At 46.0% G+C, this 21170-nt stretch overlaps 1 protein-coding gene across 1 annotated transcript; it reads left to right on the top strand.

Moving 5' to 3' along the window:
• Positions 1-8092: 8092 nt before the first annotated feature.
• LOC308532618 (phosphofurin acidic cluster sorting protein 2-like) lies at positions 8093-20812 on the top strand (the record flags this gene model as incomplete). The annotated part of the gene is made up of 5 exons (XM_081110133.1): positions 8093-8114; positions 8326-8437; positions 8832-8940; positions 17072-19359; positions 19474-20812. The coding sequence occupies 5 exons, from the start codon at positions 8093-8095 to the stop codon at positions 20810-20812; spliced, it is 3870 nt and encodes a 1289-aa protein (XP_080966259.1).
• Between the last annotated feature and the right edge of the window lie 358 nt (positions 20813-21170).

The raw sequence follows: 21170 nt of genomic DNA, 5'->3' as shown, positions 1-21170 counted from the left end.
TGGGAATTATCGTTACAGTATCTCTGTATCCACCAGATGATGGAGCTGAAGGCCACAGGACGTCAGCCATGAAGCAGATGCACAGCACAGACAGCATGTGCCCCTGCAGGGTGTCTGAGGGGAACTGCTCCTGCCAATCAGAGGTTTGACCAGGATGATGTTCTCTGGCAGCTGGTCATCAAAGATGAGTATGCGGTTCAGCTGGTTGTACGTGGTCTTCCTGGGGATCTGCAGCTGGCTCCCTGGGTCTGGCCATGCTCATTGTCTGGGCTCTTGGCTCACTTGTTCTATGGCTGTGCCGTCTGCCGCCCCTTCAGGAACCTGCCCAGCCATGGTGGCGGGGATGCTTCCCCTTGGCCTTGGTGGAGGGCATGAGAGACTCAGTCTTGGTGATGCGCCTAGTGAGCAGCATCTTCTTGGTGAGCATGTCCAGGGCTGAGGTCTCTGCCTCCGGGCTGTCCGTGGGCGGTGCTGGGTGCTCCCCTGGGTGGGCATGCTCTGGGGCTCTAAGTTGGAGACACTGTCCCTTGGCTATTGCTGACTGAGCTTGGTCTTTTTGGGCACTTCAACGGACTAGGAGGCTCCTTTCTTTTGCTTTGTTTGTTTTGTTAACCCTCAGCAGAGGTTATTTTTCCACTGAATTTTTAGAGAAACTTGAAGGGACGGGGAGAGACAGAAAGGGAGAGAGGCATCGATGTGAGAGAGACACATGGATTGCTTGCCTCCTGCATGTGCCATGGCCAGGGCTGGGGAGCAAGCCTGTAATCAACACAGTTGTGCCCGTGACCAGATTTGAACCCGGGACCGTTTACTCCGTGCGCCAACACACTAGCCCTCAGCGGAACCAGCTAAAACTCTGAAGCTGCGCCTGGCTCTGGGCACCATGGATGTTCCCCATGTCCATTTCTGAACTGAAAGGTGACAGGCCTTCGCAGTATGGCCTGAGCTTGGGTTTGGTGGTGCTGAGAAGGCTGTCATCTTCTTCCCTGTCGGGGCTACTGTCACTGGTTCTCCAGCATGTTAGACAGAAGGTGCGGGTCCTCCTCTACTTGGGGACATGATCTGCAGGGTCCTGCTCACGGTCCAGGGCCTCCTCCGACACTTAGGCCCTGCTCAGCCAAGCCACGACATTCTGCTTGTCATAGACCTTGTTGTGACTTTCAATAGTCACTGCTTCCTGATCCAGTTCCTATCCATGGGTGGCATCTTCACCGGCCACCTGCTCAGTGAAGCTCTCATACTCCTTTTTAGAGTAGTGATTTGTAGACTTGGTCTTGGGCCGGCCTACATGGCGCTGTCCACACGGTGAGTGGACTGGCTAGACATGGAGGAGGCCCAGATTCAGGCTACTTTGGGGGAGGGGGTGCTGTGGGCCGCCGAGTCTGAAATACTGTCTCTGGGCTGTTTGATGCCTGAGGGCTCACGTGTTTTCTTGCACTTTGGCCATAATTGCAGGCTCCTCTTGGCTCCAGGCCCTGTGGATGCTTCCGTCTGTGTCTGTGAGCTGGAGTGTGCCAACCCTTCAAAGAAGAGTCTGAACTTGGGCTTGTGGGTGCTGAGGGTGCTGTTCTCATCCTCCATGTCTGGGCCACTGTGCCTGGGGTTTCGCAGTGTGTTAAATAAAAGGTCCATGTCCCACTCCAACTCTGGGACATGCTTTGCTGTGTCCTGCTCGAGTCCACAGCCTCCTCCAACACTTTGATCTTTCCCAGCCACACCACCACTTTTTCCTTGATATTTTGTGGCCTGGTAATGCACATCTTTCTTAATATCCATGGCCCCTACTTCTTGAGTATCCCCATGTCAATGCCCTTCTCAGCCAGGTTCGGTCCATAGGTGGCATAGTTGCTGGCCTGTTGCTCAGAGGAGAAGCTCTGATGTACCCCCTCGGAGTAATTAACCCTTGACTTAGCCTTGCATCTGTCCTGTATGGCACTGTCCTCCCAGTGGATGGGCTGGTTGGACAGGGAGCAATGGAGATCTCGGCCACTTTAGCAGAAGCCTCCTCGGCCACTTTGTCCACCCTTCAGGGTTCGCTGCCTGACCTTGGCCATGCGGATGGCGCCCACAGGGAGTGTCTTCTAGCTCCAGATGGTCTGGTTCTTAAAGCACTTCCTCCAGTGCAACAGGGCCTGTAGCTTGTTGCCTTCTCACAGAGGAAGTGGGGGTCCTGCAGTGAGGTCAACCCCAGAACTGTCTCCAGTTGTTCACTGGGGAACAGCATACTCCCGTAGGATGTATTGGAGCCCTGCATCTTCACAGTGATCACCATCAATATGAGGTTGGAGTACTGCATCTTCATGGCGATCACCATGGAGATGAGGTACTTCTCCAACTCTTTGAACACCACCATCTTCATTAAGGTCAGGTTGCACAACCTGGGCACGAATCTGAGGCTGGGGTTGTCCAACTCCTGGGTAGCAAACCGGTTCTTGGGCATTGGTGTTGAACCTGGGCACAGGGATGGGGGAGTGGGAGGTGTAGAGACCAGGACTGTGGGCAGCAAGGTAGCTGCATCTGCTTACAACATACAGGTCCTGCTGCATTCTGGCGTTATGGTTTCTCTTCCCGTGTTGGGACAGAGGAGGGACATTCCCTCAGGGGCAGTTTATGAACTGCCAGGTGGGTTGGGGCTTTAGTTCGGACCAATACCCTAAGTCCATAATTGGCAAACTGTGGCTCGCGAGCCACATGCGGCTCTTTGGCCCCTTGACTGTGGCTCTTCCTAAGCCTTAGGAGTACCCTAATAAAGTTAATAACAATGTAGTTACCTATATAATTTAAGTTTAAAAAATTTGGCTCTCAAAAGAAATTTCAATCGTTGTGCTGTTATATTTGGCTCTGTTGACTAATGAGTTTGTCGACCACTGCCCTAAGCACTCAGTGACTGTTGAAAGGAGGTGGGGCACAAGTGATCCAAGAACTGTGTGTGTGAAAAGGAACCACATGCTCACTGACTAGCTCAGGGAAGCCCTGTGTGGTGTTCTTGCAAACTCAGAGACCTAAAGTTATCAAAAAGAGTGTTCTGAAATGAAAACTTTCAAACTAAAAGCAGTTTATGGCAGGTAGTCATGTCCTAGGCTGGCATCTTCCCTGACAAAGGTCAATCTTTACCTTCACTGAGCCTGTCTATTGCCTTTTGGCATCTACAATAACATATAATTTGGAATGTCAAAGGAATTTCCCTAGTTCCAGGCCCCTCAACACATAGGCAATGCTCTGCGGAGACCAAAAATCCCCTCATTCTTACTGAGTTCATTGTTGACTTGTAACTATCCTATATCCACCATGTAAAAGAAGTATCTCTGTGTCTTTTTACTGTTTATCCAGTCACAGAGAATTCGCCGCTTTGGTTTCTCTGAAACCCTAATGCATCACCACTGGGTTTCCTGTTACCACCATACATCTCCTGTTCTGATTGTAATGTATAAAATAAGGTGCAAAACTGCCAGAGAGAATATCTCAATCCGCTGAGATTTTCATCCTGCCAGTTATTGACAGTGGGACTTAAATAAACGACCAAAATTCTTGACAAGTTTGAATGTTTCATACTTTGACATTTACTTGACATAGTGGGTCAGGATTCCAAAAGAGCTCACCCAGGACCAACCCGTGGTCATGGTGTCAGGATTCAACAAAAGACCCATTGAACTGCTGGTTCCCCACCCATTGGGTGAACCTGGGTGAGTTGTATCTTAAATCCATGACTTTTCCCTTGCTGGTGGTAGAGGGTGAGATTTATTTCAGCTGTATTTTTAAATATTCCAGATAGAACTAAGATTAAGGGTTGGTGGAACTTAGGTTAAGACAAGACAGTAGGAAAAAAAATTGGTGGCTGTTGTTAAACTGTGGCTTTCCAATCGGAATTGCTTTCTGAGAATCATTGCAAAAAAAAAACAAAACAAAAACCCAAACATTATCATTTAAATTAGAGTTGAACTAAATCAGCTCCAAAAATACAGTGTCATATTCACCCTCAGGTCCGAGTATTAGGTATTCTTAGGGGACTAAGTATCTCTGTGGATGTGTGATGTCATTCCTCATGATGTGCAGGAGCCCCAAAGCAAAATTTCAACACAATTGCAATTAAAGTGACTGGTTCTGGTGGGGGAGCACCCATAAGGTTTGGTCAACCGTTCCCTGACCCTTTGGTTGTTTGAGACAGCAGGGAGATCAACCGAGGCACATCAGAGGTTTGAATGTGATTTGAGGGGTGAGAGCCTCATGGAGCTCAACCGATAAGCAACACAGGTTGACCAACTACATTATATAACAATCCTAGAAAATTTGCTCCGATTCTGCAGATATCAGAAAGAAAAGAAAAACCACATACACATACACACAACTACAAAACAACAACAACAAAACACACCTAAAATTAACATGGGAAGTGGTGCCTCCAAGTCCAGGAGATGCCTGATCCCAGCCCTCACTAATATTCCTGATAGGAAGCTTTTACTTACACGTGCTTTACAGAAATGGGAAGATTTAATTAGAAAATATCCTCCTAAAAATGGCCAAAGTGCAGTTTTATTTGTGTGCCTAAATTAATTTTTGGCATGCAATAAAAATTAGGATAATGGCAGGTCTAACATTAAACTGAATGAATGAATGGAAGCATATCTTGAATTGGAAATCAGGAGATTTTCAGAAGCACATATAAATTCCTTTAAAAACAATTCAGGAATTAGAAATTGTATAGACTGTCTCTGAACTCTTCTGAAGGTAATAATTGCCAACACCCCATTCTTCCACCTTCTCTAGTTCCCCCACTCTATTCTGCACCCTTTTCCATCCTTCTTCCTTTCCCTTCAGTCCCCTCCACTATCACTTCCTACTGACTTAAGAGAAAATGAGAATAGGAATTCTAACAACTCCCTTTGGAGAAAAGCTTGTCTCAGCAAGAGAGGAACCAGCAAATGTTCCTGATTTTCTCAATGACCCTGATGGGTTCACAAAGGCATTTAACTCTTAGAATATGTAATCCTGGATATTCTAACTGATTCCAATTAATATAGCTAATGGTTTTTGTCAGCAAATGCAACACAAATTCTAAATAAGGCTTTCAAGAAAATTCCTGTAGAGAAATCTGTTCACTGAAATGGGATGTAGAAAACCAATTAGAAACAAACCACACACACACACACACACACACACACACACACACACACACACAAACACACACACACACAAATATAGTGTTGATCCATGGGTGTTTCCCTTCTCACTGATAGTTTGGGAGCAGGTGAAATTATCATAGAAAGAGAAGCCACTAAGACCCCTGTAGACACTGGGGCTATTCTATTTATTCCTAACCACAGCCAACTAATTATCTTCTCCTTCAGAGCAAAGCATCTGTGCAAATGGCAGGAATATTTAACCAATGTGTGTTTTTAATCAAAACCTGTTTCCAACTAGGGAATGTTATAGCAATATTAGCAAATATCTCTCTTTGCTAATAAAATATGCCCCAAATCAGCTGATAGGGAGAGGTGTTTAGTTTGCTTATTTGTTTGTTTTATGAAATCAGTGATACACACACATGCTTTTTCCAGAAGGGTAATATGTATTTAGAAATAAATGAACAAGATACTGAGCCCAACAGAGCCTGAGATGAACCCAGCGGTGTCTCCTCAAAGTAGGGGTTCTAGCTTCACCCAGGTTTCCTCGGGAGCTCTGGAAAAAGATCTGCTGGTGACATCATGCACAGACATGGAGAGGCATGGGGGAGATGGTGAGCATTCAGCAGGTAAATGAGCCTTTGGCCAGTATTTGACTGAAAAGGAGCCCAGAGTTGGAACCACAGGCATGCACCTCTGTCCAGTGCCCACCCAGGGTGGAGGGAGCTGGGCCCCTTTGTTGTGAGGTCAGGCTTATGCAGTTCTGAACCCAACTCTCAATGGAAAATTGGGAAATTGATGTCCATAGAGTGGCAGACATCACCCAATGTCCATGACATTCAGAGCCCAGAGTTCAGGAATGTTCAGACTTTCCAGGCCAAGGCTCCAACCTCTCCAACAGAGTTGGTCTGGACATTAGAAATCCTGACATACTGGGAAGCTCCTGCATGTTCCTCCGTATCTAGGGCTCAGGGGGCGCTTTGTTCTGGGACCCAGAAAGAGCACTAGCTCTCGTTTTTTTTTTTTTTTTTTACTAAGAGAAATATTTGTATTATTTTATTTTATTATGGTTTAAAGTATAACATATGTTTCCATTTTTCCCCTAGACCCCTCCCCAGCCACCCCCACCTGCAGCACATGCCCCTACCCCCTTAATGACTGTGTGCATTGATTATGCTTATATGCATGCATTCAAGACCTTTGCTTGGTCTCTTACTCTCTCCCCCACTCTCCCCTGCCTTCCTGCTGAGGTTTGAGGGCCTGTTTGATGCTTCTCTGTCTCTGGATCGATTTTTGTTCATCAGTTTATGTTATTCATTATATTCCACAAATGAATGAGACCATGTGATATTTATTTTTTTCTGACTGGCTTATTTCACTTAGCATAATTCTCTCTATGTCCATGCAAGCTGTTGTGACTGGTAAGACTTCTTTCTTTTTTTCAGCAGCATAGTATTCCATTATGTAGATGTACCACAGGTTTTTTCCACTCAGCTGCTGTTGGGCACTTACGCTGATGGGAATTTAGGCTGTTTCCAAATCTTAGCTATTGTGCTGCTATGAACACAGGGATGCATATATCCTTTTTGATTGGTGTTTCTGCTTTCTTGGGATATATTCCAGAAGTGGAATTACTGGGTCAAATGGGAGTTTCATTTTTAATTTTTCAAAGAAGCTCCAGACTGTTTTCCACAATGCCTGCTCCAGTCTATGTTCCCACCAGCAGTGCACAAGGGTTCCTTTTTTTCCACATAATCACCAGCATTTGTCCTTTCTTGATTTGTGGATGATAGCCATTCTGACAAGTGTGAGACGGTATCCCATTGTGTTTTGAAAAAATATATTTTTATTGATTTCAGAGAGAGAGAGAAAAACATCAATGATGAGAGAATCATTGATTAGCTGCCTCCTACATGCCTCTATCGGGGATCAATGCCCAAAACTGGGCATGTGCCCTTGACCGGAATCGAAGCCGGGACTTTTCATTCCTCAGGCCAACACTCTTTCCACTGACTAAACCGGCCAGGGCCCTCGTTTTTGTTTTCATTTGCATCTCTCACATGATTATTGACCAAAACCATGTTTTCACAAGGCCATGAGACATATGCAAACGGAACTTTTTTTCTTGTGACTAATAAAAAGAATTTTATTCAACTCACTGAAGTCACATGTCCACATACAACCGTCATCACTCTGGCCAGGCCAGTGAGCTGTGCTAATAACTCCACTCTGGGGCCTTGACCCAAACTCCCCAGACCACCTGGATATGGAATTGGCAGCTGTTAGAAAGGGGGAAATGGAAGTCATGTCCCCCACAAGCCATTGTCAAATAAAATGTCAACTTGTGGTTTCCACTCTGACATATGACCTTGTAAGTTCTTACTCTCATCCTTACAATAAGAAAAAAGATGAATAATCCAAAAAATCAGGAAGTCTTTTCAGTTCCACCAGATCATTGAATTCACATGGCTATGAAATTAACCATTGCCTCTGCAAACTACTGTATTCAGGCTTTGTTAACACAATTCAACCTAGCACTAGCATATGTGCGTGTGCGCGCACACAATCTCTCTCTCTCTCTCTCTCTCTCTCTCTCTCTCTCTCTCTCTCTCACACACACACACACACACACACAATCAAATGAGTCTTTGTGGAATTAAAAGAAAATCAGACACCGAGGAGGTGACAATAGGAAGAAAAAGGGGTTGTAGGCACTTTTGCCTTGTGGCATTCCTCCTCCTACTTTATAGCTACTTCCTTCATGAGCGTAAATAACGCTAAGAAGCACATGCTGCAATAATCCATTGTGCAGGCAGAGAAGAGACAGGATCTAACAGGCACAATGACTTATCCAGGATCAAGAAGAGGTAAGAATGAGGGGTTGAGTCTGAGCCCTGGTCTGTCTCCTCAAACCTAGTACCCTGGCTGCAGCTAAACCTTGTGGAGAGGGTGTGTTCGTGTCACTGTGTACAATGTTGGTATTCCATGGAGAAGGTAGGTGAGCAGTCAGCAGCCCACAGGACTATCTATAGCTGTTATTAGGTGAGGGGAGTCATCAGGGAGGCAATTCCAGGAAGTGAGGTCACTTCCTAATAGAACTTGGAACCCCGGTAACCAGGCACCCACTCTCTAGCAACTGCCCAACTGCCACTCATTTGGCAAGAGACAGTTGACAGTTCAACATGTTCTCCTGTTGTGTTCCCAGTTGTGGGGGCTCTGGTTCCCGGAGACCCTGCAGGGAGCGTTGTTCCAGACTCTGTAGACGGTTCACCACTCGTGCCCGACATCTCTGGCCGTTTTCAAGAAGATCCCCTCAGGTAAGTGAAGGTGGCCTGGGTCAGACCCATTCACGCCAGGCCAGGCTCCTCTGTGGGCCATCCCTGTGCAGCCCACATCCCCCCTCTTCATGTGGTGGATAGGGGGTCCTGCAGGGAGAACCGCGGGAGTGTTTGGAGCAGTGGATAACCTCGAGGTCCTGCTGTGATCACACCCCAGGGTAGGGCAGGCAGGTGGAGATGGGGCTCTAGAGGGGTCCCTTATCTATGCCAATGGGAGTCCTAGGCCCTCAGGCTGTCATGCCTTTTCCTTGCCAGTAGAGGTCTCAGCAGATCACATTCTGTGTGTCTGGAGTGGAGAGTCACAAGTTTTAGAGAACCAGCAAAACAGGGCTCTGAGGTTTTCCCCTGGTGACTGGAAACTGTCTGTATAGAGCTCTGCACAGGAGAGCGGACCGGAGCCGACAGATGGGGTCTTCAATTCCACGCCCTTGCAGGCGGCACAGACACCTGAGATATCCTCAAGCCTGAAGCACCGCCGCAGGGTGAGTGTAGGTGCCCAATTGACCCAAACTCCAGGACCCCAGGGAGTCAACAGGACTCAGGTTCCAGAAGGCACCCTGCTGCTCCCCTGAGATCCCTCCTAGTGTCCAGTTTCCAAAGGAATCTGGGTCCTCGTCTCCTCCATGTCAGGAGCTGGGGCCTCCCAGGGCTGCACATTGTATGGGGACCGGGACTGCTTATCACAGAGATCCATGTCTTTTTTCTGTGGGACCTGGACTTAAAACCTTCCATTGCCATGGCGACAGTGCCACACTAAACATACCACATGTCCTGACATCAAAATCCTCCACCCCAGGAAAAGCCTCTGTGTGCTCATCATACATTGGGATGTTCTGTCAGAAATCGCACGGGTGACACTGTTAATACCAGCATGTGCTGTTTGTCCTCTGCGAAGAGAATGACCTAAGATACTAATGTGCTTCATATTCCTCACCTGCAATTCTACTTTTCCTGCCAAGAACCTTTTCTCTTATTAATGTGAAAAACTTTCAGACCTCTGAAAAATGTGTGTGTGTGTTTATTTGATCCAAAATGTCAACAATTGTGAGCGAGAAAAATCTCAATGGGATGAGAGAATGCTCCTGAGAATGACAATTTTGCACCTTATTTTATACAATACAAGCAAAAGTGCAGACTTATGTGGGTTGCATGAAATCCATGGGTGATAGATTAGGGAGACAGGAGAAAGCAAATTGGAGACACTTCTGTGATTGGAAAAAGGGTAAAATGATAGGCACATATTTCTTTTACAATGGTGGACGTAGGATAGTTTCAAGTCAACAATGAACTCAATAGCAACGAAGGGATCTCTGATCTCCGCAGAGCACAGAACAGTGCCTGAGCATGAGGTGTCCAAAATAAGGAAAATCCAATGATATGTTATCATAGAGGCAAAAAGGCAGTACACACACTTAGTTAAGGTAAAGATTGACCTTTGTCAGGGAAGATGCCAGACAAGGATCTGATGACCCATCATGAGCTCCTGTTAGTGTTTTAATTTCAGACCATCCTTTGTAGTTACTTAAGGTCTCTGAGTTTGCAAGGCTGCCTTGCAGGACTTCCCTGAGCTAGTCAGGTTAGCATGGGGCTCCTTTTTCATTCACACATCCTCCTTTTATTCAGAAATCAATACAAATTATGCATTGATGATGAGTGTTAGTGTTATGTCTTGCTGAACAATGGACCATTCCGGATAAGGTAAGACTCTAACCTTGAATGACATTCAAAGTGGAATTTTTATTATAAATCAAAATAAAAAGGCAGGTGCATGGGAGGCCATGAGATCCTATATGTTTTTGTTAAAAAATATTCTGTATCAATTTTATATTTTGAGCTAACATGAGCAGAGTCCGTTTGCTGCTTGTCTTAAGTTTTGGTATTTTGCATCTAGTATAACATTTACATACCAGGAACAAAAGCAAAAACATTAAAGCAGGAACACTGCTTAGGAATAGAAAATGTCGACTACTAGACAAGAAAGTGACTAAGGGAAATAAGCATCCCAGCCAACCAAAAACCCTTTGCATATATTTTCATAATTGCTTATTAAGCTAATTATATGTTTCCTTCTTCATCCACTGTTCCTTGTACTTATGCTATGTTTGACCTGAAGAATTAAGACTCTCTACTGTTTCCTTACCGTACTGATCATTAGAATGTACTTGTCTAGTAGGTGGGAAAACTTAGCAGATATCGAAATTCAACAATTCATATGTAATAAGGTATGTAATAAAAATATAAAAATCAGTTGGTGTACATATAATCAATAACAGTTAGGAGATAGAAGAAGAAGGTTTGAGCAGCAGTAATCTGTCAGCATCCAGGCCTTGTTGACTTCTTGGGAAAGCTGTCAGCCCCCACGGCCAGTGGTTTCTCATCCTTGACAAGTCTTCAGTCTCCTTGGTGGATGGAGGGCAGTGTCAGTGACAGATATCCATTTATGGTTAGGCCTTTAATAAGGTAACATCCTTTTTAACACATTGGAGAGAGTCTTTAATTAATGTGTTTCAATAAACAAAATCTCCTGGTTGTAAGTTTTGGTCCTTGAAGTCTTTGTCTCTTGGGATTACTGTGAAATGAATGTCACTAATGTATCATTGCCTCTAACCTTCCTAGTGAGACATGGATAGTAATGTAGAATTTCTACTTTTAGTTTTCCTTATATTTGGAAAACAAAAAGACTAAAAATCAGCAGTATTTTAAACAGAGTCATAACAATAATAACCATCTTCCCTTCATTTCGTTCCCTACCCGTTTTGTTGTTTATCCTGGTTATTTGCTAGTATGTTCGTGAATTCAGTCATTCCTTAGAGTTCTCTATTTCTTCATTCAGTTCAGAGATGTGACCTGCGTAGAAACCTGTTACTTAGAGTAAGTCAAGCCCTGACTGGTTTGGCTCAGTGGGTGGAGCTTAGACCTGAGGACTCAAGGGTCCCAGATTCAATTCAGGTCAAGGGCATGTACCTTGGTTGCAGGCACATTTCCAGTAGGGATTGTGCCAGAGGCAGCTGATCGATATTTCTCTCTCATCAATGTTTCCAACTCTCTAGACCTTTCTTTCTCTGTAAAAAATCAATAAAATATATGAAAAGAATAAAAAAATAGAGTAAGTCAAGAGTCCTTTTCATGAATTTTTCTAAAGATGTAACATATTTGAAAATGCAGTAAAGTAAAACAATATATATGAACGACAAAACAAAGTGGTATGGCCGAAACCGGTTTGGCTCAGTGGATAGAGCGTCGGCCTGCGGACTGAAAGGTCCCAGGTTCGATTCCGGTCAAGGGCATGTACCTGGGTTGCGGGCATATCCCCAGTAGGAGATGTGCAGGAGGCAGCTGATCGATGTTTCTCTCTCATCGATGTTTCTAACTCTCTATCTCTCTCCCTTCCTCTCTGTAAAAAATCAATAAAATATATTAAAAAAAATAAACAAACAAAATGGTATGGTTATAGTTTTGATTGCAATGCAATTGAGGAAAAACTGCCTTTTTGGTAAAATATAACATTTCAAGGCAATAATTTTTGGATAACAACAATTACTGTAAAATTAGAGAGAATGATATGAAAATATATAAGTATATATATATATATATATATATATATATTTGGATTCAATACATAATTTGAATATAAAAGGAACAGATAGCATGTAAGATTTTAAAACATTGTCAATGGCTTCTTGTATTGAGAATTGGATATAATTCATAAACTTCCAATGTTTGTGCCACAAATACCCGGAGTCGAACTGCCAGACACCCTCACAGGGAACCATCCTCTTGGCTGGCCTGGTGTCGCTGACACCAAGACCACTGTTACAACAGAGTGTTTCCTATTTGAAATTTTCTTGAATCTTTGTACATTTCTTCCTAGGGCAGGTTGAAATCTTTAGAACATCCATTTTAATAAAAATATAGGTACACAAATAGCACAGTTATTTATATTTTTTTAATTTTTTAAAGCTTCTCAGGTAATTTCAAGCATATTAAGTAGTCCTAAATTAGTCAAAAACGTTTCTCTAATAAGGAGAGAGAATAAATCCTTGAGGTACTCTAGAGCCCATTGGAATTGACTCAAAGTCATCTCCTGTTTTAAAAGTCTCTTACAATAGAAACTTTGGGAAGGTTGCAAATATACTTGTGCAAAAGATTATACCATGGACTTTTTGTAAATCTACGTAAAGCAAACCCAGACTTAGGGCAACTAACTCTAAAAGATATTAATCATACTTGCAAGCAGTTGTAATATTAAGTATTTTGTCCAGACTACAGAATTCTCCTTAATTTACAGAAGCATTTAATCTTTGTAGGCCAATAAAAGATTATATCTTAGTAATGTCATATGGAGGCTGACAATTCACCACACATAACACATAGATGAACACATATCTCACAAAGACTATACACACAATTTGAATTATGTTTTTGGTAGAGAAATAAAAGAATATTTTTATATAAAACTTTCACAAAATTGTATAGCCTATACCCCCTTTTACAAACCTTTCCTCACCTTTTACAATCCTTCTTACCCATTCAGAAATAACTATCCTTAGAGAAACTTACATGTGACCTTTTCCCTCAAATATGACTCTCCATACCTCAAGCCTTCTATTGTCATAACTGTATAATTTCTTCCAACTTAACCGGAACTTTTAACTGTTAGGAGCATTAATTTCCAATCGTAAGCACACAAGTGAACAAACAGCATTCCTTAGATTGACGTTGATGAACATATTTTAATCAAACTCTTACTTTGAAAAAACACACCTTCAGCAAAGCAAAAAACATTACATCAACAGCTCCAAATCCATTTTACAGACCTTCTGCAATTAAAAAACCCCCAAAAGCAGTGAACTTCAGACTTGTCTAGCAATCAATATGTCAGTATTCATGTTATTTCAAAATGTGTAGATATTTAATAACTTTCATTAAAACTGACTAAGTTAGAAAGATATAGTTGAAAAAGCTAAAGAGATTTGTGTAGGTGGGTAAGGTATTGTTTTTTCTATTGGGATAAGTCATATCTTCCAGAGATCTGTATTTTTAAGAATGGCCTAGACAAGACGTCTTGGTGAACTCAGGTATTTTCACTTCAAAGGTTCTGGGACTTTGGTTGCATGAAGCCAATTACCTGTAAGACTCCAAAATGAATAGGGGAGGTTTGGAGAAGGTAGAAGGACTTTGTGGGCTTTGAATTGTTTCTGGAGCAAAACCTATGGCACCTTGAAAACTTCACTTGTAAAACAAGGATAGTCATTTTCAATACCTCAGGACCAATGTTGCCCGCCCCCACAAATGTTAGCAAGGGATTGACAAATTCATTCACCCATTTTTGGATGGTTTCTTTCTATTTGGGAATATTTTTCTAGTTTCCAGAAAGCTCACAACTCTGAGAGGTATAAAGACTTTCAGGTATATGAAACCTCCGTTTGTCTCCCCTGGAAATGGCAACACAGGGCCCAGGTACGAGATAGTCTTAAAGTTAATGGTGCCAAAGCCTCTTTATTACCCACTTTATATTGCAACCAGGTAATTGGTGTAACAAAAGAAGATTGGCTTCTTGTTTGAGGCACTCAGGGTCAAGTTACTCCCATTTGGTGAATATGTACCCCAAAAGAGAATTCTCACTTCACTGTGGGCTGGCCCCCCATCTTTAGGCAGACATATGAGAAAGCCTAGTGTTAGAGCCATGTCTGCATGTCTCTGGGCTGTTTGGGGCCATTCTGAGTAGGGTGGGTACCCTGTTCAGCCATCTCTCAGGGTCTTGTGGAAGATAATACTGAAGAAGAGATGATTAGCAAACATTCGGTCAGTCTCAAGCTTAGTTTCCTCCTGGAAGGTTCCTTTAAAATCATTACTTTCCCTTTTGGTTCAGTATCGGGTTCATTTATTCTAAGTATATATGTTACTATTCTGGAGAAAGCATCTGTCAGCATCACTGATTTCATTAAAGAGTAAAAAAACCCCACTCACTAAACAGGGGAATTGGGGGAGATTTGATAAGCAAACCATATATATTCTCATAACATTCCCTAGTTGGAAGGAAACAGGTTTTGATTAAAAAACAGACATTTGTAGGAAAGCTTTATTCCGATGGTGAAAGCAATTAATTGGTTGTGGTTAAAAACAAATAAAATAGCCTCAATATATACAGGGTACTTAGTGGCTTCTCCCCCTCCCCCTTTTTAAAAATAGATTTTTTACTGATTTCAGAGAGGAAGGGAAAGGGAGAGAGAGATAGAAACATCAATGATGAGAGAGAATCTCCAATTGGCTGCCTTCTGCACGCCCCCTAATGGGGATCAAGCCTGCAACCTGGGCATGTGCTCTTGACCAGAATCAAACCTGGGACCCTTCAGTCTGCAGGCGACACTCTATCTCCTTAGCCAAACTGGCTAGGGCAATGGCTTCCCTTTTAATGATCATTTAAAATTCTCCCAAAGTATCAGTGGGAAGGAAAAACAAGCTTGGAGCAGCCCTAGGCATGTTTCTGTTTGTATCCTTTTTCTAAATCCTGTTTCAATTTCCTATATCCCTAAAGTGTGGAGGCTTCTCTATAGGAGTTTTCTATAAACCTTATTTAGTACTTCTCTTGCTTTTGCTCCCAGAAACCAGGAGTATATTAATTGCAATAGGTTAAAATATCCAGGATTGCATGTTCCATCAGTTAAATTTCTCTGTGAACCAATCAGGGCCATAGAGAAAATGGAGGATGATTGCTGATTCCTCTCTGGCTGAGAGCAGCTTTTCTCCAAAGGGAGTGGGCAGAATTCCTAATCTCATTTTCCCTTAAGTCAGTAGGGAGGGGCAGTGGAGGGGACAGAAGGGGAAGAAAGAAGGGAAGGGAAGGAAGACATCTGGACAAGGAAGCTCAGAGAGCAAAAGATGTAGGGGACGTGCTATAGAAGGGGGAGGATGGGGTGTTAGCATGTATTAGCTTCAGGAGAGTTGGAAGATAATCTCTGAAATTTCTTGTTCATTTATTTTTTAAAGAGAATTTGTCTCTGCTTCTCCTTAGAAGTTTCTAATTTCCAAATAAAGATGTGCATCCTATGCACTCAATCAGTTCAATTTTCAGGCCACCATTGTTATAGTTATTTGTTTCTTTTGTTTTATTTTGCTTGTGAAAAATTAATTTAGGCACCCAAAGAAAACTGTATATTGGCCATTTCTCAGTTGATATTTTGTAGTTAAATCTTCCTACATTTACCCTTCTGTAAAGCACTTGCAAGTCAAGGCTTCCTATCAGGAATATTAATGAGGGCTGGGGCCTGGGAGTTCCCAGTCATGGAGGCACAACTTCCCATGTTAATTATAGGTATGCTTGTTGCTGTTGTTTTTATTGTTTGGTATCTGCAGAGTCTCAGCACAGTTTCTAGGAGTATTATGTAGTGGGTTAAAGTTTGTTGCTTTATGGGTTGAGCTGCAAGTTGCTCACTCCCCTAGAGTCTCATTCAACCTTCTTTGTGCCTCAGTTTCTCTCCTTGCTGACTACAACCACCAGAAGGGCTACCAGCAGAGGTGGACTAAACCTCATTAGTGCTCCCCCTGAAGAGCCAGTTAGTTTAATTGCAGTTGTGTGCGAATTTCCTTATGGGGCTCCTGCATGTCATGAGGAATGACCTCAGACAAATCCGCAAAGATCCTCAGTTGTCTAAGAACATCTGAGATTCATGCAGGAAGGAGGATGTGCCCCTTTATCTTCTGAGCTGAACAAGATCAGCTCTCACTTAAACAGCTAAGGTGTTTGCCCAGAAAGTATTACAAAATATGGCTCCAATAAAGTCAGCAACACAAGCAAGGGAAGGTCCTGAATCCAACAGACAAGTGTCACAAGTTCACCGGCAGGCAGGGAACTGGTGCGTCAATGGACCCTTTGCTGGATGCCAGCACCGGGTGTAGGTCTGCAGGGTGGTGCTGGGTGAGATTTTCTGGGATCCTGCTGTATTGTGCCAAGTAAATGTCCATGTCAGAAGCATTCAAAACTGTGAACAATTGTTGAGATTTTATCTGAGCCAAATGGTCATTGGCCTTGAATCAAAACCTCAATGGATTGAAATAATGCTCTGGAGAATGGCAGTTGTCACCTTATTTTAGATATTACGGTCAGAAGTGGCGATGTATGTGAGTTGCATGAAATCCATTGGTGATAGATTGTATGAAAAGTGAAATGACAGACATATACTTCTTTCCTATAGGGGGATATAGGACAGAACAGCCAACAATGAACTCAATAACAGTGAGGGGATTTGTGGTCTCCACAGAGCACAGAGTATCCAAAAAATAGGAAAATTCCTTTGACATTCCAAAGCTATGTTCTTGTAGATTCCAAAAGACAGTAGACAGTCTCAGTTAAGGTAAATAATGACCTTTTTGCAGAAGATTCCAACCTAGGACCCAGCGACCCACCGTAAACAGCTTTTAGTTAAAACGTTTTAATTTCAAAGCATCTTTGTGATAACTTTAGGTCTCTGAGGTTAAAAGACCATCACCCAGGCCTTCCCTGACCTAATCACAGATTAGCGAGTGGCTGCTTTTTGTGTGGCCACACTCTCCTTTGATTCACTCATGCCCCACTTCATGCACCAATCATGTCCCTCCTCTGTCCCACCACAGGAGAAAAAACCAGCAACCCTGAGTAGGAAAAGGTCCGGTAGGGTACCAGCAGCTGCAGCTTCCTCACGAACTGTGGGCCTGGCCAGCACGTCCACGGTGCTCAAAACACTGGTCCCCCAGAACCTGTTCGCCACCTGGGAGGTGGACTGCTCCAGCCCCAGCTGCGTGCCCAGGTGGTGTAGTCTCACTGTAACGAAGCTAGTGATCTTCAAGAAGCTGGCCAAGGACCTCAACTCCGTGGTAATTTCCGTGAGGATGCAGGACTCCAAGGGCATCCTGAGGTCCCAAGAGATTGTGCTGCCCCGCAGTAGACCAGTGCACACCAACCTGGCACTCACCTTCTCCCTGCAGTACAACCACTTCCTCAAGGGAGAAGGTAACAAGCTCCTGATCATGCTGGAGCAGAGGAAATGCTCTAAGAACAGAAACGTCCTGGGCTACAAGACACTGGCCTCTGGCGCCATCCACATGGCTGACGTCATGCAGCGAAACCCCAGGTGTGGCCAGATGGTGAGCCTCTTTCGCAGCATCAAGGAATCCTCCACTGCGGTGGCCGAGATCTGGATCTCCTCCCTGTGCAGTGAGCCCATCGAACACGAGGACAGTGCCATGCAGGTCAGCCCTAAGGCCAAGTCGGCAGGGAACTACGAGGGGCAGGATGAGCTGCAGGCCAGTGGCAGGGGAAAGCACAGACAGGACCTGCACAAGGATGCCTTGGAGAAGGGGGAACCAAAGAAGCAGCGGCCGTCCATAGGAGGAAACCTGAAGCTGAAAGTCCTGGCGCTGTTTCACAGGTCCAAAGTGTCAGAGAGGGACCTTCGGTCTGACATGATGGGGAAGTGCAAGAAAAGTGACCCATACCTGGAGGATGATGAGAGCGTCCTCAGCACCCCCAGGCCCAAGCTCAGGCCATACTTGGATGGCCTGTCAGACTCCAGTTTGCAGACGGAGATGTGGGGCAGCCACAGTGACAGGACCCAAACAGAGCCTCTGAGTCTGCCCCACATGCCCGAGAATTCGTGGGCCCTGGGAGGCAAGCAGCCAAGTGAGATGGACAATGGATTAGTGGCCCACAGCACACCCACCAGCAAGGTGGACAACATCCAGATCTCTCTGTCCATGTCGCCCATCGACCAGGAGGACAGCGCCAGGCAAGCCAGTCCCGAGGCTGAGTCCTCGGACAACTACTCTGAGTGCATGTGTGAGAGCTTCTTCTCGCAGCGGGAGGCCAGCTACCACACCGCTGACCAGGAGGAGGGTGACTGTGATGAGGGGCCTCTCATATTCACAAGGAGCACCCTGACCACGCAACAGAACTACCACCAGAAAGTCCTGTTATGGCTGCGCACAGTCCAAGGTTCGGAGGAGGTCCTGGACCCTGAGCAGGACCATGGGGAACATGTCCCGGAGGTGGAGGAGGACCTGGACCTCCTGTATGACATGCTGCCGAACCCCAGTGACAGTGGCACAGACACTGAGGACGATGGCAGCGTCCTCAGCACCACCATACCTAAGCTTCGGCCATACTTTGAAGGGCTGTCTAACGGCCCAGGCATGAAGGACAATCACAGTGTCCTCAGCAGCCCCAGTCCCGAGCTCAGGCCATACATGGAAGGCCTGTCAGACTCCAGCTTGCCGATGGAGATGCGGGGCCTCCACAGCACCAGGATCCAAAAGGAGCCTCTGAGTCTGGCCCACCCGCCTGAGAACGCGAGGGCCCCGGGAGGCAAGCAGACAAGCCACAGTGACTCCCAACTTGTGGCCTACAGCACACCCACCACTAAGATTCGAATGGCCTCCCTGTCCCGCCAGCCTATCGATCAGGAGGCCACTGCCATGCCGGCCAGCACTAAGGCCCAAACCTCGCATAACCACCTCGCCAGCACATCTGAGAGCTGCTTCTTTGAGCAGCCGGCCAGTCACAATGCCGTCCACAGGCAGTCCCAGGAGAATAACTTGGACCAAGGGAATCTCATAGTAAGAAGGAGGTGCATGAACAGGCAACACAATTACCACCAGGAAGCCGTGGCATCTATGCTCAGGGCCCAAGTGTCGGAGAAGGTCATATCCTCAGAACAGGCCCTTGTGAGGCATGTCCCCAAAGTGGAGAAGGCTCTGCACCGTCGGTATGATATTGTGCTGAGCTCTAGTGACAGTAGCCTAGACACGGAGGACGATATCAGTGTCCCCAGCACCGCAAAGCCCAAACTCAGGCGATACTTTGACAGCATGTCAAGCGATAGTAGCTCTGACTCAGTGGCCCACACAATTCGCTCCCCTGGGAAGCAGCTGGCACAGCTGGAGGACAACCGGGAGGCAGGGTCCTCCGCCCAGCATTGGTTCACCAAGAAGCTGCCATCCATAGTGCGCTTCACCAAGTCTCTGGTCCTGCCCTCCAGCAGGTCCAAGAGGAAGCAGGCTGGCCACCGGGGCTGCGGCACAGCCCTGAATGAGTGGGTCAACAGAATGGGCAACGAGAGCCCATACCCACAGAGCCAGTGGCAGATCCCCAGGAAGCCCATCCGTGACCAGCTCCACAACATCCTCATTTGCCAGGACAAGATGCCCGAGAACATCATCCTGGTCAACACCTGCGCCTGGCAGGGCCAGTTACTTTCGGACATCCTGCAGGGGCACTCGCTGCCCGTGGTGTGCACTTGCTCCACAGATGACGTCCAGGAGGCCTTCAGCATCATCGTCTCACACATGCAGAGATACTGCAACTGCGATTCCCAGGCCCTGACGCCTGTGAAGATGGCGGTGGCAGGGGCACAGCCCTACTTCAACGCTGTGCTGCGGGTCTTCGTGAGGCAGCTGTCCCAGCAGCCACCCCAATGGCTAGACTACATGCGCTTCCTGGTCATCCCGCTGGGTCCCCACCCCTTGGCCAGCTACCTGGGCTCCATGGACTGCCGCTACAACAACTTCTTCCAGGACCTGTACTGGCGGGACATGTTCAACAACCTGGAGTCTGAGAACACCTTGCAGGACACACAGGACGTTGTGTCGAGAATCTCTGAGTACGTTGCAGGGGCCAACTGTGTCTACCTGCTGCCCATTGCTGAGGCCATTCTCATGTCTAAGCAGCAGCGCCCCAATGAAAAGTCCACACAGCTCATCCCCTTTGTGGGGGCAGTGAAGGTTGGAAGAGTGGAACCATCTGCAGCCATGTCAGGAGGCTCAGATGATGTAGTCACCTCATGCTCCGGTGAGCTTCTGTCCCCTACCGGGAAGGCCTCACCCAACACACTCTCCCCCGCATCAATGAGTGGGAGCCTGTCCTCCACCAGTCAGAGTGTCCATGCACAGATGATGGAGCTGCAGGTGGATTACTGGACAGCAGCCCAGCCAATAGATACGAAGAGAGTCACAGAGAAGAAACAGCTGCCTACCACCAAAAACACACTCAAGTGCTTCTTCCAGTCTGTCCAGGTCAGCAGGCTGCCCCGCAGTGGTGAGGGCACAGCAACACCTGCCTTGTCCATGGCTGTGGTCACCAAGGAGAGAAAAAAGAAGGCGCCCAAGAAAACCACGGACGAGAATGTGGAGTCCCAAAGCCAGTGCATCCAGGGCATTGGTCGCCTGGTTTGCAGGGCCAAGCACCAGCAGAGCATGCTGCCGGTCGTCATCGATGGCGTGGAGTGGAATGACGTGGCGTTTTTCCAGTTGTCAGCCCAGTGGTCCTCCCACGTCAAGCACGTCCCCATCTGCATCTTCGGACACAACAATCCCACCTTCTAGCCCTGCCCCTTCCCCTGCCCTTCACTCTGCCTTGGCCAAGACCAGAAGGACCCAGCTGCTTTTCTGTGAAGAGTACAGTTTCCTACAGACACAGACCCTGGGAACGCAAAGAGAATGTGCTCACAGCCTGGAACCTAAGGGGGTTGCCCCTCCCTGGGAGCTCCTCAATGCTCTGTTCAGTAACCAGAAGGCTGTGGCGGGTGGGACTCAGGAGGGCAGTGTTGAGCTGGAGCATCATGGAAGATGTGTTTTGGCCTCCGGATGCCCAACATTCTCAGTGAGAAGGGTTCTTGCCTTGAAGACCTGCCCTTCCAGGAAGCCAGGACTCTGCTTCCCTGGGAGACAGCTCCAACCTGTG

This window comes from Myotis nattereri (genome assembly GCF_964212035.1).
Source record: "Myotis nattereri genome assembly, chromosome: 16".
NCBI lineage: Eukaryota > Metazoa > Chordata > Mammalia > Chiroptera > Vespertilionidae > Myotis > Myotis nattereri.
Note: the sequence above shows the minus strand (reverse complement) of the source record. Positions and strands in the feature narration are given on the sequence as shown.